The 26,535-nt window shown below is 46.2% G+C and overlaps 2 protein-coding genes across 5 annotated transcripts in view; both read right to left on the bottom strand.

Moving 5' to 3' along the window:
• DHRS7C (dehydrogenase/reductase 7C) overlaps nt 1-26,535 on the bottom strand; it is a 445,910-nt gene that overhangs the window by 214,388 nt on the left and 204,987 nt on the right. The gene's annotated exons all lie outside the window — the stretch shown is intronic.
• Nucleotides 1-26,535, bottom strand: part of LOC120383243 (butyrophilin subfamily 1 member A1-like) — a 65,324-nt gene that overhangs the window by 34,747 nt on the left and 4,042 nt on the right. The window contains exons 1-4 of one of the 4 annotated variants that reach the window (XM_039501107.1): nt 22,743-23,004; nt 21,191-21,349; nt 13,035-13,132; nt 11,952-12,062 (exon numbers count right to left, since the gene is read on the bottom strand). In XM_039501107.1, the coding sequence (XP_039357041.1) occupies nt 11,952-12,051 (100 nt within the window). In that variant the 5' untranslated portion in view covers nt 12,052-12,062; nt 13,035-13,132; nt 21,191-21,349; nt 22,743-23,004. Of the gene's footprint in view, nt 1-11,951; nt 12,063-13,034; nt 13,133-21,190; nt 21,520-22,742; nt 23,005-26,535 lie in introns of those variants that run through there. The other 3 variants (XM_039501108.1, XM_039501105.1, XM_039501109.1) reach the window with 3 other exon arrangements.

Here is a 26,535-nt window from a genome sequence, read left to right as displayed (position 1 = left end):
CCAGCTGGGCCTGACAGTTATAAAAAGGCAGTCAGCTGCGAACCAGCTGAGCAGCGAACAGCAGAGAGGCAAACAGAAGGAGTTTGCCTGGGAGTTCGCCTGGAGAGAGCCTACTGAGGCACCCCTCTCGCAGGTTCCTCTGAGTCGCGTCTGCCACAAGTAAGGAAGCCCGTAGAAGGAAGAGACTATGGATGCTGAGCGATCCGCTGTTGTGACCTGCACAGGATGTGCCATGTTTGTCTTCCTTCCACAGGATAGAAGCGACTTTGTCTGTACAAAGTGCAAGCTGATCTCCATATTGGAAGAGAAGATTCAAGGTCTGGAGAAACGAATATCAACCCTGCGTTCCATAAAAGAAAATGAGGATTTCCTGGATAGACGTCAGGATCAGCTTCAGCGGGCACAATCTTCTGAAGTTTCAGAGCAGGCTACGCAGCGGGGACAGAAGGCCAGCGAGGATAATTGGCGGCATGTGACATCCAGAAGAGGCAAGAGTACCAGAAATGTCCACGTACCAGAAACACAGATGCAGATGAGCAACCGTTTTCATGTTCTCTCCGCAGGTACTAGTGCAGAGAGTGGAGTGGATGATACATCTGAGGGAACAGAGCAGAAGGAGACTCCACTGATTGGAAGGCATGAGATGCACCGTCCTAGGGATGGGGGTTCCACGACCACCACTCCCAAGAGGAGGAGGAGGAGGGTGGTGGTGGTCGGGGACTCTCTCCTCAGGGGGACTGAGTCATCTATCTGCCACCCTGACCGGGAAAACCGAGAGGTGTGCTGCTTGCCAGGGACTAGGATTCACGATGTGACGGAGAGACTGCCAAGACTCATCAAGCCCTTGGATCGCTACCCATTCCTGCTTCTCCACGTGGGCACCAATGATACTGCCAAGAATGACCTTGAGCGTATCACTGCAGACTACGTGGCTCTGGGAAGAAGGATAAAGGAGTTTGAAGCGCAAGTGGTGTTCTCGTCTATCCTCCCTGTGGCAGGAAAAGGCCAGGGTAGAGACCGTCGAATCGTGGAAATCAACGAATGGCTACGCAGATGGTGTCGGAGAGAAGGGTTTGGATTCCTTGACCATGGGATGGTCTTCCAAGAAGAAGGATTGCTAGGCAGAGATGGGCTCCACCTCACGAAGAGAGGGAAGAGCATCTTTGCAAGCAGGCTGGCTAACCTAGTGAGGAGGGCTTTAAACTAGGTTCACCGGGGGAAGGAGACCAAAGCCCCGAGGTAAGTGGGGAAGTGGGATATCAGGAGAAAGCACAAGTAGGTGAGTGCAAGAGGGGAGGGCTCCTGCCCCATACTGGGACAGCAGGACGATCAGGGATTTATCTTACATGCCTATACACAAATGCAAGAAGCCTGGGGAACAAGCAGGGAGAACTAGAAGTCCTGGCACAGTCAAGGAATTATGATGTAATTGGAATAACAGAGACTTGGTGGGATAACTCACATGATTGGAGTACTGTCATGGATGGATATAAACTGTTCAGGAAGGATAGGCAGGGCAGAAAAGGTGGGGGAGTTGCGTTGTATGTAAGAGAGCAGTATGACTGCTCAGAGCTCCAGTATGAAACTGCAGAAAAACCTGAGAGTCTCTGGATTAAATTTAGAAGTATGAACAACAGGGGTAATGTCGTGGTGGGAGTCTGCTACAGACCACCAGACCAGGGGGATGAGGTGGACGAGGCTTTCTTCCAGCAACTAACAGAAGTTGCAAGATCACAGGCCCTGGTTCTCATGGGTGACTTTAATCACCCCGATATCTGCTGGGAGAGCAATACAGCAGTGCACAGACAATCCAGGAAGTTTCTGGGAAGTGTAGGAGACAATTTCCTGGTGCAAGTGCTGGAGGAACCAACTAGGGGAAAAGCTCTTCTTGACCTGCTGCTCACAAACAGAGAAGAAATAGTAGAGGAAACAATAGTGGATGGGAACCTGGGAGGCAGTGACCATGAGATGGTCGAGTTCAGGATCCTGACACAAGGAAGAAAGGAGAGCAGTAGAACAGAGACCCTGGACTTCAGAAAAGCAGACTTCGACTACCTCAGGGAACTGATGGGCAAGGTCCCCTGGGAGAATAACATGACAGGGAAAGGAGTCGAAGAAAGCTGGCTGTATTGTAAAGAAACCTTATTGAGGTTGCAGGAACAAACCATCCCGATGTGTAGGAAGAAAAGTAAATATGGCAGACGACCAGCTTGGCTTAACAGTGAAATCCTTGCTCGTCTTAAACACACAAAAAACAGCTTACATGAAGTGGAAGATTGGACAAATAACCAGGGAGGAGTATAAAAGTATTGTTCAGGCATGCAGGAGTGAAATTAGGAAGGCCAAATCACACTTGGAGTTGCAGCTAGCTGGAGATGTTAGGAGTAACAAGAAGGGTTTTTTCAGGTATGTTAGCAACAAGAAGAAAGTCAAGGAAAGTGTGGGCCCCTTGCTGAATGAGGGAGGGAACCTAGTGACAGAGGATGTGGAGAAAGCTAGTGTACTCAATGCTTTTTTTGCCTCTGTCTTCACAGACAAGGTCAGCTCCCAGACAGCTGCACTCTGCAGCATGGTATGGGGAGGAGGTGACCAGCTCTCTGTGGAGATAGAAGTAGTTCGGGACTATTTAGAAAAGCTGGATGAGCACAAGTCCATGGGGCCGGATGCACTGCATCCAAGGGTGCTAAAGGAGTTGGCCGATGAGATTGCAGAGCCATTGGCCATTATTTTTGAAAAATCATGGCGATCGGGGGAGGTCCCGGATGACTGGAAAAAAGCTAATGTAGTGCCCATCTTTGAAAAAAGGGAAGAAAGAAGATCCAGGGAACTACACGCCAGTCAGTCTCACCTCAGTCCCTGGAAAAATCATGGAACAGGTCCTCAAGGAATCAATTCTGAACCACTTAAAGGAGGGGAAAGTGATCAGGAACAGTCAGCATGGATTTACCAAGGGCAAATCATGCCTGACTAACCTAATTGCCTTCTATGAGGAGATAACCGGCTCAGTGGATGAGGGGAAAGCAGTGGATGTGCTATTTCTGGACTTTAGCAAAGCTTTTGATACAGTCTCCCACAGTATTCTTGCCAGCAAGTTAAAGAAGTATGGGCTGGATGAATGGACGGTAAGGTGGATAGAAAACTGGCTAGATGGTCGGGCTCAACGGGTAGTGATCAATGGTTCCATGTCTAGTTGGCAGCCGGTATCAAGTGGAGTGCCCCAAGGGTCGGTGCTGGGGCCAGTTTTGTTCAATATCTTCATTAACGATCTGGAGGATGGTGTGGACTGCACCCTTAGCAAGTTTGCAGATGACACTAAACTGGGAGGAGTGGTTGATACGCTAGAGGGTAGGGATAGGATAACAGAGGGACCTAGACAAATTAGAGGATTGGGCCAAAAGAAATATGATGAGGTTCAACAAGGACAAGTGCAGAGTCCTGCACTTAGGACGGAAGAATCCCATGCACTGTTACAGACTAGGGACCGAATGGCTGGGCAGCAGTTCTGCAGAAAAGGACCTAGGGGTTACGGTGGACGAAAAGCTGAATGAGTCAACAGTGTGCCCTTGTTGCCAAGAAGGCTAATGGCATTTTGGGTTGTATAAGTAGGGGCATTTTCAGCAGATCGAGGGATGTGATCATTCCCCTCTATTCAGCACTGGTGAGGCCTCATTTGGAGTACTGTGTCCAGTTTGGGGGCCCACACTACAAGAAAGATGTGGATAAATTGGAGAGAGTCCAGCGGAGGGCAACAAAAATGATTAGGGGGCTGGAGCACATGACTTATGAGGAGAGGCTGAGGGAACTGGGATTGTTTAGTCTGCAGAAGAGAAGAATGAGGGGGGATTTGATAGCTGCTTTCAACTACCTGAAAGGGGGTTCCAAAGAGGATGGATCTAGACTGTTCTCAGTGGTAGAAGATGACAGAACAAGGTGTAATGGTCTCAAGTTGCAGAGGGGGAGGTTTAGGTTGGACATTAGGAAATACTTTTTCACTAGTAGGGTGGTGAAGAACTGGAATGGGTTACCTAGGGAGGTGGTGGAATCTCCTTCCTTAGAGGTTTTTAAGGTCAGGCTTGACAGCCCTGGCTGGGATGACTTAGTTGGGTTTGGTCCTGCTTTGAGCAGGGAGTTGGACTAGATGACCTCCTGAGGTCCCTTCCAACCCTGAGATTCTATGATTCTATGAATGTGGAGGAGGCTTGGAATTACTTTAAGTCAAAGTTGAAGAAGCTATCTGAATCCCAAGCAAGGAGAAAAATTTGTAGGGAAGGGTTACAGACCAAGCTGGATGAGCAAGCATCTCAAACAGGCTATTATGAGAAAGGAGAAAGCCTACAAGGAATGGAAGAGGGGATGAATCATTGTGACACTTTGTACTTCAAATTAGCACCCTAGAACCCCTATATTCACCACTGCCATATGATTATGGTTTGTTTTGTACAAGTATGCCTTGTGAGATATCATTTTAAAAGTCTAGATTTGCTAGTACATAAAATCCAACAACATATTAAGGTTCATCATTGGATGTGAAGTTATGAATCATTGCTATATGTGTTACTGAAATATACTGTGAGGTTGGGAGATGCCCACTGCTGGCCTTTCAGTAGGGACAAAAGAGCATCCCGTCACTGGCCAGACAGGTTTTTAATGGCTCATCAACACCCAACCCACTATCCCAGAGAGTTCTCAGAGAAGGCATGTATGCAATGGGGCAGCCTAACCCACATCACACCAAGGATCTTTTTGGCATAAAAGATAGAGGGTGTTATCATTTGACCTCTCTCCCCACCATCTCCATCTCAACTTCTGAAAGATCATCTGGAAGACAAAGACTTTGAACTAGGGAGATCAGTCCCAGGCTGGAAGGGTGTCCAGTCCATGTATTGAGAAACTCTGAGCTGCCTGTAACATCTGTTAGGGTGAGAGACTGCTTGATTCTAATCTTACTTAGTGTTTTAAAGTAACCAACTTTGATCTCTATGCCTGCTACTTATAATCACTTAAAATCTATCTTTCTGTAGTTAATAAATCTGTTTTATACTTTACCTAAAACAGTGTGCTTTTGGTTGAAGTGCTTTGGAAATCTCAGCTCAGACTACAAAGGCTGGTGCACATCCACTTTCCTATGAGGAAGTGGGGAACTTATTAATGAGCTTGCACTGCCCAAGGGAGCCTTAAGCCATGTAAGACAGTATATTTCTGGGGTGAAAGCTAGGGGGCTGAGGTGATTGACTGGTGCCTCTTTCTGTATGATTCATGAGTAGCTCAGGGAGCATTCATGTAATACAGCTGGGTGTGGGGCTTCACATGCTGATAGTTGAGTGATCACAGTGCCTGAAGGAGTGTTGCTGCTTCTCACTGGCATAGCTTTATGAGAGACAACACAGACTAAATAGTTAAGATGGCACAGCAGTCCCACAGTTCCAGGTTGTACCCCAGAGACCTCTGTCACAATCAGCAATGAGGTCAGAAAGTGTAAGGGAAAAGTGAGAACTGCCAAAAAGCCAAGCAGAGTTGGGGCTTGCAAAAGCAATTAAAACCAATAGTAAAATATTCTATAGCCAAACAAACAAAAAGAAAGAAAACAAGGAAAGAAGAAATGGAGCTACTAAGCACTGAGGACGGGGTGAAGATTAAAGACAATCTAGGCATGGTTTAACACATAAATACTTTGCCTCAGTTTTTGATAAGGGTAATGAGAAGCTTAGGGGTAGTGGCAGGGTGGCTAAAGGAAAAAACGATATGAAAGTAGAAATTACCACATCTGAGGTGGAAGTCAAACTCAAACAGCTTAATTGGACTAAATTGGGAGACTTGGATAATCTCCATCCAACAATATTAAAGGAACTGGAACATGAAATTACAAGCCCAATAGCAAGGATTTTTAATGAATCTGTTAATTTGGGGGTCGTACATCTTTGACTGGAGAATTGGAAAAAAAGTCATCTGGGAAACTACAGGCCTGTTAGTTTGACCTCAATTGTATGCAAGGCCTTGGAAAAATTCTTGAAAGAGAAGGTAGTTAAGGACTGTGAAAGTAGAATGAATTATATTGTAAAAATAGAAAGGATTAAAGAAATGCTGTGTATACCTTTAAGCAAAAGAGCTGAAATGCTACAATCCAGGTGTCAGGAATGCAGACATTAAGGAAGCAGTAATTGCTCCACTTAAGGGCAATTGGTAAAGTATTAGCCTTAAATCGATAAGAGTTAGTAAGGAAGTAGGATATGCATGCTGTGCCTCAGATAAATTTTACAGTTTTGCTCTCTTTGTCCCTTTGTTTAGTTTGCGCCCTTTTATCTCTATAAATAAGATAGTTTGTGTCTTGCATGGTGCTCACATTATCTGGGTGTTAGCAGAGCGCTGTGCTAATAAAACAGAGTGGTCTGACAAACTCTGAGTCCTGAGTCTGACTTTGACAGGACATAGAAGTAAACAGTAATTGGGATAAAATACAACATGGTTTTATACAAGGTAGATTGTGCCAGACCAGCTTGATCTCCTCCTTTGAGAAGATAACTGATTTTTTTAGAAAACGAAAATGTAGTAGATCTAATCTATGTGGATTTCAGTAAGGCATTTGATACAGTTCCTTATGGGAAATTATTAGTTAAAATGGAGAAGCTGGGGATTAACATGAGAACTGAAAGGTGGATAAAGAACTGGTTAAAGGGGAAGCTACAGTGGGTCATACTGAAAGGTGAACTGTCAGGCTGGAGGGAGGCTAGTGGAGTTCCTCATGGATCAGTCTTGGGACCAATCCTATTTAACATTTTTATTACTGACCTTGGCACAAAAAATGAGAGTGTGCTAATAAAATGTACAGATGATACAAAGTTGGGAGGTATTGCCAATATGTAGGAGGACCAGAATATCATACAATAAGATCTGGATGACCTTGTAAACTGGAGTAATAGAAATGGGATGAAATTTAATAGTGCAAAGTGCAAAATCATGCACTTTGGGATTTTAGGGACTAACAACAAGAATTTTCGCTATAAGTTGAGTATCAGAGGGGTAGCCGTGTTAGTCTGGATCTGTAAAAGCAGCAAAGAGTCCTGTGGCTATAAGTTGGTGACTTTTAAGTTGGAAGTGACAAAGGAGGAGAAAGATGTAATTGGCTGATCACAGAATGACCTTGAGCCACCAATGTGATGTGGCCGTGAAAAAGGCTAATGTAATCCTTGGATGCATCAGGCGAGGTATTTCCAGTAGAAACAGGGAAGTGTTAGTACCATTAGGCAGGGCACTGGTGAAACCCCAGCTGGAATACTGTGTGTAATGCTGGTACCCATGTTTAAGAAAGATTAATTCAAAGTTGAACAGGGGCAGAGAAGGGCTACTAGGATGATCAGAGGAATGGGAAACCTACCTTATGAGAGGAGACTCAAAGACCTTGGCTTGTTTAGCCTAACCAAAAGAAGGCTGAAGGGAGATATGATTGCTCTCCATAAATACATCAGAGGGATAAATACCAGGAAGGGAGAGGAGTTATGTAAATTAAGTACCAATGTGAACACAAGAACAAATGGCTATAAACTAGCCACCAACAAGTTTAGGCTTGAAATTAGATGAAGGTTTCTAACCATTGGAGGAGTGAAGTTCTGGAACAGCCTTCCAAACGGAGAAGTGGGGGCAAAAAAACTAACTGGCTCCAAGACTGAGCTAGATAAGTTCATGGAGGGGATGGTATGATGAGACTACCTACAATGGCATGTAGTCGATTTGCAACTGCTAGTAGCAAATATCGCCAACGGACGGATGGGACACTAGAGGGGAAGGGCTCTGAGTTACTACAGAGAATTCTTTCCCAGGTGTCTGGCTGGTGGGTCTTGCCCTCATGCTCAGGGTCTAACTGATCACCATATTTGGGGTTGGGAAGGAATTTCCCCCCAGGTCAGATTGGCAGAGACCCTGCGGTTTTTTTGCCTTCCTCTGCAGCAGGGGCATGGGCCACTTGCAGGTTTAAACTAGTGTAAATGGTAGATTTTCTGTAACTTGAAGTCTTTAAACCATGATTCAGTAACTTAGCCAGAGGCTATGGCTCTATTACAGGAGTAGGTGGGCGAGGTTCTGTGGCCTGTGATGTGCAGGAGGGAAGACTAGATGATCATGATCATCCCTTCTCGCCTTAAAATCTATGAGTCTGTGAGTCTATGTCTATTAGTTGAAGGTAGACAAATTCAGACTGGAAATAATGTGTACATTTTTAACAATGAGAGTAATTAACCATTGGAACAATTTACCAACAGCTGTTGTGGATTCTCCATTACTAGGAATCTTTAAATCAATATAGGATTTTTTTTTAAAGGGGATGATGCTTTTAAGGAATTTGGGGAAGTTCTCTGGCCTGTATTTTACAGAGGGTCAAAGTAGATAATCACAGTGATCCCTTCTGGCCTTGGAATTTAGAAATCTATGAAGCTATGAATTAATTCTTGTGTCTTTTAGGTATCTCTTCCAATGGTCTATTTTCTTGAATCACAGCTGTATATATAATTGGGAAACATATATTTTGTTACTTGTGTGTGATATATCACAGATTTATCAATGGCTATTAGCCAAGATGGTCAGGGATGCAACCGCATGCTATGAGTGGCCCTAGCTGCTGACTGCCAGAAGCTGGGACTGGATGACAGTGGATGGATCACTCGATGATTGCCTGTTCTGCTCATTTGCTCTGAAGCATCTGGCATTGGCCACAGTTGGAAGACAGGATACTGAACTACACAGACCATTGGTTTGACCCAGTATGGCCATACTTATGTTATATGTAATTTTGAAGAAGTTTTGTACAACATATAGAATTTGCCCAGCCTTAAGACTGGAAATAAAGTGCAAAATTTTTCACAGTGAGGGAATCAATCATTGGAACAGTTAATGAAAATGCAGTAGATCATTAAGGTCATGGTGGATCCTCCAATACTGGAATTTTTTTAAATCAAGACTATGTTTTTCTAAAAGATCTTCTCTAATTCAAACAAGAATTAATTCAGGGAAGTTCTCTGGCCTTTATTATACAGGAGGTCAGACTAAATGATCACAATGGTCCCTTCTGGACTAATCATCTATGAATGTATGAATAACCACATTTTCTGCTGTTCTTTCTGAGTTCTCTTTTTGTATCTCTCCAGTTCTTTAAGTAAAAAGTAGATTTGTATACAGATCTGTGGAATAGTGACATAGAAGCTCAATTTTGAAAAAATCATAGAATCAGAGAAATATAGAGCTTGGAAGGGACCTCTAGAGGTTATCAAGTTCAGTCCCCTGTGCTGAGGTAGGACCAGGTAAATCTAGAATATGCCTGACAACTGTTCTAACCAGTTCTTAAAATCCTCCAGTGATAAGGATTCCACAACCTCCCTTAGAAGTCCATTCCAGAACTTAACTACCTTATAGTTACAAAGTTTTTCCTAATACATAACCTAAATCACCATTGCTGAAGATTGAGACTATTACTTCTTGTCCTGCGATAACGGAATACATCCCTGTATTTAAACCCTGCACACTATTGTAATAATCTTGGTGCAGGGTATGCCTTGTGAGGTATCATTTAAAGACTCATAATTTGCTGATCAATACCATGGCAAAATACATGTGGGAGCGTTACATGTGAAGTTATAAATATAAGCTGAAATCAGAACTTCCAGGTAAGTCTGGGGAGTGACTAAACCAGTTCCTCAAAGACAAAGAGCAAGCTGATGCCTCAGTCAGGAGAAAACAAGGCTGATGGACCATTACCTGCTAAGTGGCCGTTCTTTGGTAGGAAAGGGGGCGGGACAAAAATCTACATCTTAGCAAAGAAACATTGTGGAGTTTCCTTTCTTCATTAGACTGCCTGTTGCTTTGCTCCTAGCTGGAAATACGTCTCAAAGTGGGGGAGGGGCAGACACCCCAAGAGACCCCTATCTCTCTCCCTGCCCATCACATTCTCTACATCTGAAAAGGCAAAGGAAGCAGCCAGTAGACTCTAGGGAACGGGTCCTGACCTGAAGAGTTTGGTCATTAAGACTGCCAAAAAGCATGTGATGAAAAAACTTTGCTTTGAATCTAATGTAGTTTGATAAATTAGGCACTGCTGAGTGCTTTCTCTTTATTTTTCTTGTAACCATTTCTGACCTTTATGCCTCAGTAATTATACTCAATTAAGAGCATTCTCTTTGTAGTTAATAAACTTCTTTTCTTGTGTTATCTAACCTAGTGTGATTGAGTTGAAGTGTCTGGGTAACTCTATGTGGAGTAACAAGTTGTGTGTACATTATTCCCTTTAAGGAATAAACAATATTTTAGGAAATACATTTCTGAAGGAAAATCTGGGACTGGGAGTGTGTTGGGGTCACCCTGTAGCAATCTTTAAGGCTGGTAAGAGCCATTTTTTAAGTCTTCACACGCAGACATAGCTGGGAGTGACCTACATGCTGGAGGCTGTTTGTGAGCAGTCCAGGTTGGAGGCTACAGCAGCAAAACATTGTGATGGCACCCAAGGTTACAGAGCAGGGGTCACACTGCTAGTCATTGGTCTGGATGGTACCGTGGTATGTCACACCTACCTTGGACATCGAGAAAAATTTATCACAGTCCTTTTATAATGGAACTTAACATATTTGAAGACTATCACATCCCCCTCAGTCTTCTTTTATCATGATTAAAAATGCCCAGTTTTTTTAACCTTTCCTCACAGGTAAGGGTTTCTAAACCATGTATCATTTTTGTTGCTCTCCTCTGGACTTTTTCCAATTTGTCTACATTGTTCCTAACATGTGGCACCCAGAACTGGACACAGTACTCAGGCCAAGCCCTCACCAGTGCTAAGCAGAGCAGAACAATTACCTCCTGTGTCTTACATGCAACACTCCTGCTGATACACCCAAGACTGATATTAGTCTTTTTTTGCATCTCCATCACACTGTTGACTCGTATTTAAGACTAAGATTTTGATATGGGTATTTTTAATAAAAGTCATGGGCAGGACATGGGCAATAAACAATAAATCATGGAAGCCCAAGCCCCGCCATGTGGGGTTGGAGCCTGAGGTCCACTTTCCAGGGCTGAAGGCTTAGCTCTACTTGAGCTGAATCATAATTTTCAGGAAGTCATGGAGGTCTCATAAAATCATGGAAGCTGTGACCTCCATGGCTGATTCATAGCCTTACTCATATTCAATCGATGATCCACCATAAGCCCAGATCCTTTTCAGTCCCCAATCCTTCACTAGCATTACCACCTAGTAATTTATTCACAATTTTGTAGTGGTGCACTTGATTTTTCCTTCCTCAGTGAAGTGCTTTGCACTTCTCTTTATTGAATTACATCCTGTTGATTTTGGACCAATTCTCCAATTTGTGCAGGTAATTTGGAATTCTAATCCTGTCTTCCAAAGTGCTAGCAACCTCTCCCAGCTTGGTGTCATCTGCAAATTTTATCAGCATACTCTCCAGTCCATTAGCCAAGTAATTAATGAAAATATTGAATAGTGATAGGCAAAGATGCAGAACTTTAAGAGGAGGCAGGAAGAAAGTTTAAGGTGAAACATGATTTAAATAGTCCACTGAGTACAGGTTACACTGAGACCAAGGGGAGTAAAAAGGGGGGGGAAAATCAATATCTTTCCCCTGCCTCCCCTCCAAAAAAAGGATTTTATTTCTCAAATTTACATAAAATAGGTAATAATTAGAGATATACCAATCTCCTAGAACTGGAAGGGACCTTGAAAGGTCATCAAGTCCAGCCCCCTGCCTTCACTAGCAGGACCAATTTTTGCCCCAGATTCCTAAGTGGCCTCCTCAAGGATTGAACTCACAATGCTGGGTTTAGTAGGCCAATGCTCAAACCACTGAGCTATCCCTCCCCTCTGCTCTTATTATGAATTGTTTCAAAATAACAAAAAAGATCAATGGTATTAAAACTGTTGAGAAACAGTAGAATACACTCTGTGACAAGAGGCTTCCTACCTGATTCCAGTGTAGAAACATGGAGCATAAAAAAGAAAATGATGTAACTGCACAGAGAGAAGTTGACCATTGCACAATGGGAGTGGAAGGAAATCCTCATCTTGATTGTAACTTGATCCAGACATCAGAAAGGAAAAGAAAAAACAAATTCCAAGTGAGCAACGTGCTGTAATTTGGGCAAAATTCATTGAGCACAATATGAATCCTAGGACATGTGCTAGTTAATAATTGCATCAAAATGTGCATGTTTGCTACTGTTTTTGTCATAAGACATGTTACAAGGCAAAGCAAAACTTGGGCTTCCCCATTCACCATCTCAAATTACAGTCCAATATTCTGGGCAAAAGCCTTAATAGTAGCATTTGCAAAATTCACTGAAAAATATCACAAAAATCACTTTTGAAGAGTAACAGTCTGATTGTAAAATTACAAAGAGAAAGTCGCCAAGAAGAAAAAAAAACATATTTTGTGTCTATTTTTATATTGCAGTGTGAGTGTGATGGGACAGCCCCATCCCGCACTAGCCCCAGCAGCATCAGACCAGTAGCTCTGATGGAGGAAGTCCCGCCCCGGTCATACTGGGCATGCTCCAAGGGGAAGGACCTACCTGGGAAGCTCCTGTGGAGGACCAGCCACTGCCCTTGAACTTTCTGGGGCCTGAAGCTTCCCCTGGCCAACACGAAGCCCTGCTGTAGGAGGAGCCTGAGGAGCCCGAGGAGGCGATGGACCCGGAGAATCTGGAGACTTGTGGGAGACCCCAACGCTCGACTCAGTAGGAAGCAACCCAGGGGGAGTGACGGACTGGTACCTGGCCCCTGGTAAGCCTCAGCGTGTTTCAGTAGGACCCCCGTGCTGAGCCCGTGGCAAGGTCCTACGGTGCTGTTAGGGGCAATTCTATGGACTCTGGCCACTAGGCTGTGTTGCCTTGCAATGAGAGGTGTGAACCCTCACAGTGAGAAAGGGCATTGCAATTTCTGGGTCTGTGTCATTTGGATAAATACAGATCATCTAAATGCACCCTTTCAAGTAGAAAAATGAGCATTTTAAAAACAAATTAAAGGATGAGAACTTCCTACCACCTACCTCATGAGCCCAGGAGAAACTTCTCAGGAGTTACAGGATCAGGGGACATTTCCAGCTTCTCTACAGTCAGTGAAATGGACCCTTAGTACAGGAGGTGCCTTACAATGAAAGAATTCAAGTTATGATATAAAGCAAAAATTATTTAGGAAAAGAGAATCAGTTCAGTATTGTCTGTCCTTGTGCAATTTTATGATAATGCTTTTTAAACAGCAGCAGAATTTACTCTTTTCTCCTGCACGTAGCAAGGTTAAAGATGCAAGTGAAATTGTAGAGCAGAAAGCCACCATTATAGACTCATAGACTTTAAGGTCAGAAGGGACCATTATGATCATCTAGTCTGACCTCCTGCACAATGCAGGCCACAGAATCTCACCCACCCACTCCTGTAACAAACCCCTAACCTATGTCTGAGTTATTGAAGTCCTCAAATTGTGGTTTGAAGACCTCAAGCTGCAGAGAATCCTCCCGCAAGTGACCCGTGCCCTATGCTGCAGAGGAAGGTGAAAAACCTCCAGGGCCTCTGCCAATCTGCCCTGGAGGAAAATTCCTTCCTAACCCCAAATATGGTAATCAGTTAAACCCTGAGCATGTGTCATTTAGACGGTGATACGAAATTAAAAAGCCTTATGGAAATCTGCACACAAGAATGTGCTTATTCTCTTAAACCCAGCAGGTTTAGCATCACACACATCCTCATTTGAGCAGAGTCATTCCTACTGTGAAAGAGGCTGCTCCACCCCAGTAGGATGGAGTGATGGTAGTCACTCCATAGTTAAGACTATAATCGTTTCCTTTATAACCTTGGTTTCTGACCCTACATCTATAAACTACAGGAAGATCCTATCAGCCTCAAAATTGGAACATTAGGTCTGGGGCTGAGGTAAACTATTATAAGCAAATTTGATGTGAATTGGACAAGTGGTTGCTGAATTATAACAACCTGGAAAAGAGGGTTCACCAGAGTTTTAAAAACATCATTTTTTTTGCTGCTTTATAGCATGAAAAACAAACACAACTCCCATTTCCTTATGGCTGCCTGGCCCCTGTGCTTCCCCCCTACCCTCAACAGCAGAGGTTCAGGGGCTGCCCCATATACCCCATCACTAGCACAGCACCAACCCTCCCCCCATTACTCTAACCATCTGAACATTCTGGTTTACAAGACTGGCCCAATGTTTGGCTCTTCCTGCAGCCTCTTGCCTCATTCACATGGTTGGGCAGAAGTAAGTCCGTTGTACAGACCGCATAGCTAAGCACATAGATTTAGCACACTCATTCCAAGGCAGTGTGGCTAAGTGGGAGTGACTTGGGTCTGCCCCAGGAGAGACCTGTATTCTCTTCCTAACTCTGCTAGAACTGACCTCTGGTAATATCTCAGGTCCTCAGTTACTGCCTCTATTAGGAAGGGGAGAATATTTGTTGGCATCTGAGGATAAGGACACAGGGTGGTATTCACTTAGGTACCTGAATCCCATTTTTAGGCACTACTGTGACCCCCTAAAACCTGTAAACCGAACCACATTCCAAAACTACTTTCCGTAAACCACCCTTTCACTAACTAGGAGACAATGCAGGCAGAAGCCCAGCAGCAGAGTGGGGGCTATCCAGTTTATTGCACTGACTGTCGCATGTATGATTACCTGCCCTGTGGGCGGGTGGCGTATGTGTGCAGTCGGTGCAAGGAGCTCCTGACCCTCAGAGACCATGTACGGACTTTGGAGGCCAGGGTGGCGGAACTGGAGGAGCTGAGAGAGGCAGAGAGGTATGTTGATGAGGCCTTCCGGGACACTGTAGAATTGTCCCACCTCCGCTTAGACAGCTCCTGTGCTGTTGAGGAGGAAGAAGGGCCCAGGGAAGTAGAGCAGTCAATGGGAGCAGAGGGAAACCTTCCCATAGTTGGGACCCTCCTTCCAGATGGTTCTGGGGTTGCCTCTCGCACTGAGGTTGCCTCTCCGGGAGGAACTCCAGTTTCTAGGAAAAGGCAGGTGTTAGTAATGGGAGATTCGATTATTAGAAATGTAGATAGCTGGGTCTGTGATGACCGGGAGAACCGTATGGTGACTTGCCTGCCTGCTGCGAAGGTTGCGGATCTCTCGAGGCATCTAGATAGACTTATGTGTAGTGCCGGGGAGGAGCCGGTGGTCGTGGTACATGTAGGTACCAATGACATAGGGAAGGGTAGGAGAGATGTCCTGGAAGCCAAATTTAGGCTGCTAGGGAAGAGACTGAAATCCAGGACCTCTATGGTGGCATTTTCAGAAATGCTCCCAGTTCCACGCAGGGCCAGGTAGGCAGGCAGAGCTGCAGAGTCTCAATGCGTGGATGAGACAATGGTGTAGAGAGGAGGGTTCACGTTCATTAGGAACTGGGGAAACTTCTGGGATGGGAGGAGCCTATACAGGAGAGATGGGCTCCACCTAAACCAAAGTGGAACCAGACTGCTGGCACTAAACATTAAAAAGGTTGTAGAGCAGTTTTTAAACTAGGAGATCGGGGAAAGCCGACTGCTGCAGAGGAGCGTGTGGATCGGACACAGACTTCTCTTAGGGGAGAGTCTGATGATAGAGAATCTCCAGGTTATAGTCAGGAGCAGAGGAATGAGAAGTATAATGTAAGGGCCGGATCAGATGATAAACAATCACATAAAAAAGAATCTGGCACATCAGAAAAAGGCAGGCTAATAAACAGGGACAAGTTTTTAAAGTGCTTGTACACAAATGCCAGAAGTCTAAATAATAAGATGGGTGAACTAGAGTGCCTTGTGATAAAGGAGGATATAGATATAATAGGCATCACAGAAACCTGGTGGACTGAGACCAATCAATGGGACACAATAATTCCGGGGTACAAAATATATCGGAAGGACAGAACAGGCCGTGCAGGGGGAGGAGTGGCACTATATGTTAAAGAAAGTGTAGATTCAAATGAAGTAAAAATCTTAGGCGAATCCACAGGTTCCATAGAGTCTCTATGGATAGAAATTTCATGCTCTAGTAAAAATATAACAGTAGGGATCTATTATCGACCACCTGACCAGGACAGTAATAGTGATGATGAAATGCTAAGGGAAATTAGAGAGGCTATCAAAATTAAGAACCCAATAATAGTGGGGGATTTCAATTATCCCCATATTGACTGGGAACATTTCACTTCAGGACGAAATGCAGAGATAAAATTTCTCGATACTTTAAATGACTGCTTCATGGAGCAGCTGGTGCAGGAACCCACAAGGGAGAGGCGACTCTAGATTTAATCCTGAGTGGAGCGCAGGAGCTGGTCCAAGAGGTAACTATAGCAGGACCGCTTGGAAATAGTGACCATAATACAATAGCATTCAACATCCCTGTGGTGGGAAGAACATCTCAACTGCCCAACACTGTGGCCTTTAATTTCAAAGGGGAACTATACAAAAATGAGGGTTAGTTAGACAAAAGTTAAAAGGTACAGTGACTAAAGTGAAATCCTGCAAGTTGCATGGGCCCTTTTAAATGACACCATAATAGAGGCCCAACTTCAATGTATACCCCAAATTAAGAAAAACAGTAAAAGAACTAAAAAAGAGCCACCGTGGCTTAACAACCATGTAAAAGAATCAGTGAGAGATAAAAAGACTTCCTTTAAAAAGTGGAAGTCAAATCCCAGTGAGGCAAATAGAAAGGAGCACAAACACTGCCAACTTAAGTGCAAGAGTGTAATAAGAAAAGCCAAAGAGGAGTTTGAAGAACGGCTAGCCAAAATCTCCAAAGGTAATAACAAAATGTTTTTTAAGTACATCAGAAGCAGGAAGCCTGCTAAACAACCAGTGGGGCCCCTTGACGATGAAAATACAAAAGGAGCGCTTAAAGATGATAAAGTCATTGCGGAGAAACTAAATGGATTCTTTGCTTCAGTCTTCACGGCTGAGGATGTTAGGGAGATTCCCAAACCTGAGCTGGCTTTTGTAGGTGACAAATCTGAGGAACTGTCACAGATTGAAGTGTCACTAGAGGAGGTTTTGGAATTAATTGATAAACTCAACATTAACTAGTCACCAGGACCAGATGGCATTCACCCAAGAGTTCTGAAAGAACTCAAATGTGAAGTTGCGGAACTATTAACCAAGGTTTGTAACCTGTCCTTTAAATCGCTTCGTACCCAATGACTGGAAGTTAGCTAATGTAACGCCAATATTTAAAAAGGGCTCTAGGGGTGATCCTGGCAATTACAGACCGGTAAGTCTAACGTTGGTACCGGGCAAATTAGTTGAAACAATAGTAAAGAATAAAATTGTCAGACACATAGAAAAACATAAACTCTTGAGCAATAGTCAACATGGTTTCTGTAAAGGGAAATCGTGTCTTACTAATCTATTAGAGTTCTTTGAAGAGGTCAACAAACATGTGGACAAGGGGATCCGGTAGACATAGTGTACTTAGATTTCCAGAAAGCCTTTGACAAGGTCCCTCACCAAAGGCTCTTACATAAATTAAGCTGTCATGGGATAAAAGGGAAGGTCCTTTCATGGATTGAGAACTGGTTAAAGGACAGGGAACAAAGGGTAGGAATTAATGGTAAATTCTCAGAATGGAGAGGGGTAACTAGTGGTGTTCTCCAAGGGTCAGTCCTAGGACCAATCCTATTCAATTTATTCATAAATGATCTGGAGAAAGGGTAAACAGTGAGGTGGCAAAGTTTGCAGATGATACTAAACTACTCAAGATAGTTAAGACCAAAGCAGATTGTGAAGAACTTCAAAAAGATCTCACAAAACTAAGTGATTGGGCAACAAAATGGCAAATGAAATGTAATGTGGATAAATGTAAAGTAATGCACATTGGAAAAAATAACCCCAACTATACATACAACATGATGGGGGCTAATTTAGCTACAACGAGTCAGGAAAAGATCTTGGAGTTATCGTGGATAGTTCTCTGAAGATGTCCACGCAGTGTGCAGAGGCGGTCAAAAAAGCAAACAGGATGTTAGGAATCATTAAAAAGGGGATAGAGAATAAGACTGAGAATATATTATTGCCCTTATATAAATCCATGGTACGCCCACATCTCGAATACTGTGTACAGATGTGGTCTCCTCACCTCAAAAAAGATATTCTAGCACTAGAAAAGGTTCAGAAAAGAGCAACTAAAATGATTAGGGGTTTAGAGAGGGTCCCATATGAGGAAAGATTAAAGAGGCTAGGACTCTTCAGTTTGGAAAAGAGGAGACTAAGGGGGGACATGATAGAGGTATATAAAATCATGAGTGATGTTGAGAAAGTGGATAAGGAAAAGTTATTTACTTATTCCCATAATACAAGAACTAGGCGTCACCAAATGAAATTAATAGGCAGCAGGTTTAAAACAAATAAAAGGAAGTTCTTCTTCACGCAGCGCACAGTCAATTTGTGGATCTCCTTACCTGAGGAGGTTGTGAAGGCTAGGACTATAACAATGTTTAAAAGGGGACTGGATAAATTCATGGTGGCTAAGTCCATAAATGGCTATTAGCCAGGATGGGTAAGAATGGTGTCCCTAGCCTCTGTTCGTCAGAGGATGGAGATGGATGGCAGGAGAGAGATCATTTGATCATTGCCTGTTAGGTTCACTCCCTCAGGGGCACCTGGCATTGGCCACTGTCGGTAGACAGATACTGGGCTAGATGGACCTTTGGTCTGACCCGGTACGGCTGTTCTTATGTTCTTATGAAACAGCTGCTTGGATGCTGCCCAGCCCTGTAGGTGTCTTAACTGACTTGGCTGCTCAGCACCTAAGTTTTTGCATCACAAATTCCCCAGGTGCCTAAGTTTCTGCCTCCATTCATCTGCACTGCTGCCTCCCTCAAGGTTTCCAGATGCCTATCTCCTGGCTAACTTCCAAAACAATCCACAACCTGGGGAAAGACCTGATCGGGGAGGCATGCTGAGAGGCTGCCTAGCTCCACACAAAGCAGTTGTGGGGGAGGGGGAGGCTCATTTCCTTCAGTGTTTAGCCCCATAGTTAGGGCATATATCATGGGTATGGGAGACCTCCAATTCAAATCCCGGCCCTGTGGAAGTAGAGAAAGAACTGACAGGCATTTGAAGGGAGTTTCAATGGAAACAGTCACCTCTGAGCAATTGTCAGGCTAAGCTGTAACCCTAATACACAATCCTTGCTTTTACAAATTTTGTGTTAAGGCAAGTGAAACAACTGTGTGAAGTTGTTGAAACCTTAAGTTAAATGAGTATGGTATGTAAACTATAGCTTAAACTTAAAAAAAAAAAAAAACCTATGTATAAACCAAATGCAGCTGTTGCACATTGTTGTTTGTAACAAAGTATAAACGCTTGCTGTAATTGTTTGTCAGGAAAAGACCTGTTTATTATTTTTAGCAATTGGGTGGAGGGAGAGAGCTAAAGTATTTAACTTTGCTGCACCCAAGAAGAAAGTGAAAACTGTTTTCTCAGACACCCCTCTGCCAGAAGAGTAGGGATTTGACCAAGTCTCAGATAACTGTCCCAGTCTATGGGATATTCTAGTTTAAGTTGTTCCACTTAAATATTAATTGGGCCAGAGGAAAGTGTGATAGTCACTCTATGGTGATTAGTGCATGGCCTGAGAGAGGGCAGAGCCATGTTCAACCCCTGCTCCTCCTCCAGCAGAGAGGGGGATGTAAACCAGGAATTTCCCACATTCCAGGTGAGTCTCTCTAGCTCCTGGGGTAATGATTGTTTTGTGTGGCACTAGGCAGCCTCTGAGCCCAGACTGGGCCCCACACCCAAGTTAGGCAGAGAAGCACTTATCTTCCCTCAGCTGAGAATCACTAGCAGGGTAAGAAGGACCCCCTGAGAGATGTTATCTTGAAGAATTGTTAGTCCCCTCTGATGTAAACAATCATGCCTTCACACAGAAATCAGGTACAATGAAAGTGTATAGAAATGACATCACAACATTTTTCTGGGACTCTTGGCAAAGATGGTTTCTTTGTCTGAAACCCAATAGAATGATACTGGAGTGATGAAGTGGGATTCTCTTAATGTTTTGTTTGAATACTCTGTGTGCCTCAGTTTCTTCTATGTGTTGCACAAGTATCTAGGTGGTAGAATAAGGGTGTGAGATCATTGTAGAGGGCAGGTGTGGCTTCTCTCTTGCTCCCTGGGCCCAGGCAATAGCCAGACACTCTGTATCCTGGCAGCTGACGGCCAGGCCCCATATTTTGCAAGGAGCCAGCCGAAGGAGTTGGAAAACAAAGCGAGAGGTGAAGGCTAGGTGACCAGTTTGTCCAGGAAAGAGACAAAGGATAGAGAAGGGACAACAGGGCATGACTGAAGGTGGGCTGCTGAAAGCTGGACAGTCTCTTAGTTTGAGACTCGGGGAGAGAGTCCAGGGCTCTGAGCTCTGGATCCCCTCAAGATGGACTTTGCTGAATCTTCCTATTTTCTGTGCTAACAAGAACTGTTCTATGCTGTGTTCCCGACAACTAACAAACCTTCTGTTTTACAACGCTGGCTGAGAGTTACTGCTGACTGCAGAATTGGGGTGCAGGGCCCCTTCGGTGGGAATGTAAGGCTTCCCCAGGTGGACTCACTATGGAAAGCTCACAGCATGAAACAGGGGTGCTACTACATACATTTCACCATTATATTATTGACCAGTGAGTTGTTTTCAAATGATACCTCACAAGGCATATTTTGTACAAAGATTATTACAATAGTGTGTAGGCTGTGAACACAGGGTGCATTGCCTCACATCCACAGGGTAGATCTCAGCAGTGGGAGTCCAGGGATGTGAGTTTACATGTCTCATCTCTTTCAGCATGTAGTACACTTGCCAGACAAACAAATGGGAGAGCACTAGGAAACAAGACAATGTTGGCCAGCATGCACCTTGACACAAGATGGAGGCACCACATGCAAAGAACTCACGGTCCATTGGTCCTAGTTTGAGTCACTGAGCCCCCAAAGCAGGAGGAATAAAGGGCTGTCCCTCCCTTGGGGATCAGGGGAGTCCCAGGAGAGGTCTACATTTTTTCCTACGATGTAGGTAAAAGAAGCATTCAAAGACTTGCGAGTTGTTGAAATCAGCTCACTTGTAAAATGCCCTAGTTTAAATAACTCCAGATTTTCCCCACAAACTCAATCCACTTCCCTCCTTCCTTCCCCCCTCTTCCCCACCCCCCATCAGGCTGAGCTGACTTACCTTTTGGAATTTAGAGAGGATGTAAAGTTGGCTTTAAACAAAAACTGCCTATGTCTCCAACTCTCCTCCGGGACTCACACTGATTTATGCCAGCTGATATCCTGTTAAGGGCTTCTGATGGTGGAGGGTTTACCAGGAATCCAGGTTACAGTGGCACTTCTTGTGTTCACAGCGCACACACACGTTAAAAGTTAAGTTTTTATTTTCTTAGAATTCAGAACACACAAGAACCCAACACTAAGAAGAGAAACAAAGCAGTCTGCTCCCTAAAACTGAGAGCTACAATTCTCCCCACCTTACATTAAGCTGGCTGTCTGCAAAGTGACTGCCAGCACCAGGGGTGACTCTAGGCACCAGCAAACCAAGCTGGTGCCTAGGGCGAAAAAATCTGGGGCGCGCAGGCTGGGGTGGACCTGCTGCGGCAGGCATGACCTGCTGCCGCAGGCCATGAGGCGAGGCGGCGCGCGCGCGGCTGGGCTCGCTGGACTCCGCATGACTCGCGCGGCAGCTCTCGAGCCCGCCCGGACCCCGCCCGCCGCGCCCGCGCCCCGCCGAGGAGGCGGCTGTTCCAGCGGCTCCCGGTGGAGCTCCGCGGCGATGCCTGCAGCAGGGTCCGTCCGCTCGGCCGGGGCTCCGGGCCGGGGGCCGCTGGGGCCGCGGGGGAAGAGAGAGGAGAGGGGGACCGGGGCGGCGGCGCGAGAAGGCGGCTGCACACGCGCTGCCTAAGCCAGCACAGTCACATGCTTTGCTGCAGAGCCCTCTAGCCTGCAAGTGGGACTATGGGGAATTCCTCCCTCTCCTCCCACCCCTCCTCCACAGCCCTTAAAGTGATAGCTGGCAATTCCAACACAGTTGGACCTCAGTACTGAGGATCTCTAATTTCTCCTATGCTGAGGCAGCCATTAAGGGTCAGTGCAGCCCAGGGAAGTGGGTACGACCAGGACTGCCAGGGAATGCACTGGCTCATCCCCTGCACTCAGTGATTCCTGCTGATGGGGCTCTAGCAAGTGGTAAAGCTGAACCCTCTCCTGGGAGAGCCCTTAGGACAGCAGCAGAAGTAACATCATCAGCCTTCTCTTTGGGTAACTCCCCCCACTCTCCCTGGCATAGAAAGGTCCTCATGGCCCAACATGCTCAAATTAACCCCTCTCTACAGCAGCCTTATTTAATCTGGCATATGCCATTTCTCTTCTAATCTCTTAGAGCAGAAGTTCAGTAGCATGGGCTGATGGCAAATCTCCATTGACTATGTAAGGAGAACGAGAGAGCGCAAACTCCTCTGATGACGACAGCTTGCAGGAAAGTCACCAGAGCAGAAGTGCTGGAGTGTAAATGTAATTCCACAATATCACACAGAAGAGTGAATAAACAGACACTATTTCAGCCTGTGTTACAGGGTAATGGAAAAGGGCTGCAGACCTGAGCATTTTAGACGTTTCTGCAGCAATATTTAAAGTAGGAAAGTGAGTCTTGAACGGACTCCCTGCCATAGGAACAGTTCCAGAGAAGAAGAATAGAGCCTCACCCAGAGCAATTGAGGGCTGACACTCACCGGCCTGCTGGATCTTACAGGGAAGTGCTCAGGCTAGTGGCAGAGGAAGGGCTCCCAGCTTCAGAACTGCTAGGTCTGCATTACAAGTGAATTTCTCTGTATTTACAGCTGCATTTCCCACTAGGCAGGCACATATTCGTCTGTTCATACAGCTATTGCTGGTTAACGTACTGCAATTTTATCTGAACTGAAACATTCTCCATGCATCCAGCAGCTTCTAAATGAAAGCGAAACCAAAGTTACAGGAATCCCATTTATGGTATGCAGAGATAAAAGACTTAAAGAAACACACACACACAGTCCCAAGAAGGTGACAATTGCAGGGAGAGCAGATGAAATTTTCCCTGGTTTGGAAGGTGACAATTTTAGTTTTTAAGGCTTTTCCCTGCTCCCTCAGAGTCATTGTCATAACAATCAATTGTATTTCTGTCATACACACATGCTAAGGCTTTCTGCTCCCACAAGCACTACACTTTTATTCTGACTGAAGCAGTGTACCAGAGTGCAGAGCAAACAATCAGACCTCAGTAGTAGTCCTTGGCCAAGGCAGGAAAGGCCTCCCTGGGGTTCCAAGTAATTAAGAAGTTTTCTGGTACAAATAAAACAAACTCTCTGAGAAATAGGCCACATTCTTTCACAGTGGAGCAATAAACACCAAGAGCCATATTCTGCCTGGCCTTCATGCAGGTGTTTAGTGTGAGCTAGAGGACACAGTGAGGCTTTCCCTCCCTCCTTGCATGACCAACATAAAGTCCCCGCACGCTGCGCTGGTAAGACTAGGGCAGGGCAGCCCTGCAAAGGGGTGCAGCAGCTGGCATGCTCCCACTGAATGTGCTGTAACCCAACCCAATATCCTTATACCTCCATAGCTGGCTTCTAAGCAGAAAAGCCCTATCTCCAGGGTACATGAGAAGGGACCAGCCCCTTCAGCTGAGCCTAACCGGCCCTTCTTTATTTGATAGACTTACGAGGGAAGGCTGAGGGTTGTTCCTGGGGGACTTATAGGGCTCCTCTGATTTATTGGCTGGCTGAGTTCATTCATCATTTGTGTGGGATAATGTTTTCCTGCTGGGTGGGCATCATGAGCTGTTGTGACCCTTATGAATTGTTCAGGCACCCAGAGCATTATGGAGGGGTATTTTATTGGTATATTACTCTAAAGAAAGGTTAAAAGTAAATAACAGAACTGATCTTGCATGTTTTCCTCTAGGGGAGGTATCAGAATTGCCAGGGGGCACCAGTTATTTTAACTCCTGCCTCATCTGCCCCCAGCCAGAAGTGTCCCATTACTCAGCCAGCCTGCCCAGGAGATTGAACTCCCCCAGGGAGGCTCACCTGCTCTCCTCTCAAAAGTGGGGGCAATGGCCCTTTGCCCCCTCTTCAATGCCTATGGAAGAAACCCATTTCAGTGGCTCCTTGGGAAGGAGAGGAGTCAAGGGGTCAGCTAGACCCTGGCAGAGGACCCAGGGCTGGGACTAAATGGACAGCTCCCCCAGAGCCCCTCCTGTTACAGCAAGCAGGGATCATTGCATAGATCTGCCCTAATGTCCCCTCACCTATTCTCATGGATCCATAGGATTGGTACCATGCTCCACCTTTGGAACAGTCTCTTGGAGGAATCCCTTTGATGTGCCAGACTCCTAGAAGTCTCACTCTTCCCCCAGGGTAAGACACGTGGCTTCACTGCCTCCTGAGACTGGACCTACGGACCTTCAGCACTCCTGCTTCACACCAGAAGTTCTGTTCAGCAATTCTAGTTGAGATAGACTTCTGATGGAGACTTGTCCACTCTTCAGGGATTAAGGCACCTCAGCAAGCATTTGCAGTAACATTCAAAGAGTGTTGACTAATAAGTAGGGCGACCACCCGTCTGAAACTGGACGGGACAGTCCTGACTTACAGAGTTCAAGTCCCAGCCCCGGGCTGAATGACTCCAGGACATTACTTCTCCTGGATTCCCTATGGCACGGCTGTGCGCCTGCCCGAGGCTCAGGGGAAGGTGGGCTGAGGTGGGCCCCACTACAAGGCCCTGTCCCATGCTCCTCCTCTCCCCCTGAGGTCCCCTCCACAGGCCAGGTCAGAAGCTGGGCTACTGTGGGGAACCCCAAACCCTGTACCTGCCCCGGGCAGCGTGCCATGGGGGGCAGGGACATGGACCAGGATATAGGCCTGGGATCTGATCAACCCCCCTTCCCATAGTAAACCAGCCTTGGGTGAAACTCAGGGAGTTCACCACTAAAATTGAAAAAAATAATATTCTGCTGTTGATAAAGCATCCCCACCTCAGGAATGTCCCTAATGGGAGTTATAACCACCAAGGTTGTAAAGTAGAGACACCCAGACTCTGGGAAAATTTTAGTGAGGATACAGAGACTCAACAAATAGTAAGATAGGTTTAATAGATTTGAAGGAGGTAGCTAGTTCCATCTATATAATGTAAATGAAAAACAATGCTCTTTGGAAATCAACTCTGGACTGCAGTACAATAAGAAATTGCAACGCATCATATTCCCTGCACGACCGTGATGTGTATGGGTGCATGCTGGGCAAGTCGGGGTAGCAGAGAACAGCAGGAGGGAGGGAGGGAAGGGAGAGGGGTTCAGCGGGGAGCCCAACAGTACCCGTGGTGCTGGGCACACAGGCATAGGCGGCAGGTTATATACATTTGCGGTGCTGGGCCTCCAGGAATATTCAGGGCTGGGGGCCCTGCTCCAGCAATATTTGGAGCTGGGTCTCTCCCCCGGCCCTGCCTGGATCAGGCCCTGGCCCCCGCGGGTCTCCCCCCGCCGCGTCCCTGCCTGGAGCAGGTCCCAGCCTCCGCCTGCCCCCCCCCCTCACCTCGCCCTGTCCCTGCCTGACAGAAAGCAGCGCAAGCCTCTCCCCTGCCTGCTTCCTCTATCAGAGATCGGCTCCCGGCAGAACTGCTGTCTGCTGCTCCAGGGTCCTAGCGCCCGCCATTCACTAATGGCAGGGCAGGCTGCCCTTACCCTGTGCTTCCGCCCTCGCCCTGAGCCTCCCCAACGCCCCAAACCCCTCATCATCCCCAGCCAGAGCCCTCATCCCCCCGCACCCTAATCCTCAGCCCCAGCGAGAGCCCTCATCCCCCCACACCCTAATCCTCAGCCCTGAGCCCCCCCACAGCATGAACCCCTCATCCTCAGCCCCAGCCCTCATCCCCCTGCACCCTGATCCTCTTCACCAGATCTGAGCGCCCCCTCGCAGCATGAACCCCTCATCCTCAGCCCCAGCCCTCATCCCCCTGTACCCCGATCCTCTGCCCCAGCCCAGAGCCCCGCATCATGAACCCCTCATCCTCAGCCCCACAGCCCTCACCCCACACCCCAACCCTCTGCCCTAGCCCTGAGGCCCCCCCACATCATGAATCCCTCATCCTCAGCCCCACAGCCTTCACCCCTGCACTCCCTCCTATCCCAAACTCCCTCCCAAAGCATGCACCCCTCCCCGAGCATGTACCACCTCCCCCTTCCTACACCCCTACCCTCAGCCCAGAGCCTGCACCCAAACTCCATCCCAAAGCCTGCACCCCTCACTCCCTCCTGCACACCCACCCCCAGCCCCAGCCCAGAGCCTGCACCCAGCACCCAAACTCCTTCCCAGAGCCTGCACCCCTCACCCCTTCCTACAGCACCACCCCCAGCCCAGAGCCTGCACCCAAACTCCATCCCAAAGCCTGCACCCCTCCTGCACCCTAATCCCCAGGCCAGGACCTGCACCCCATACCTCCCCCCGAAACCCCGCCCAGAGCCTTAGTCAGGTGGGGGCAGAGTTTGGG

Source organism: Mauremys reevesii, linkage group 15, assembly GCF_016161935.1.
Source record: "Mauremys reevesii isolate NIE-2019 linkage group 15, ASM1616193v1, whole genome shotgun sequence".
Taxonomy (NCBI): domain Eukaryota; kingdom Metazoa; phylum Chordata; order Testudines; family Geoemydidae; genus Mauremys; species Mauremys reevesii.
The sequence above is the reverse complement of the archived record's forward strand: the minus strand, read 5'-3'. Positions and strand labels throughout refer to the sequence as shown.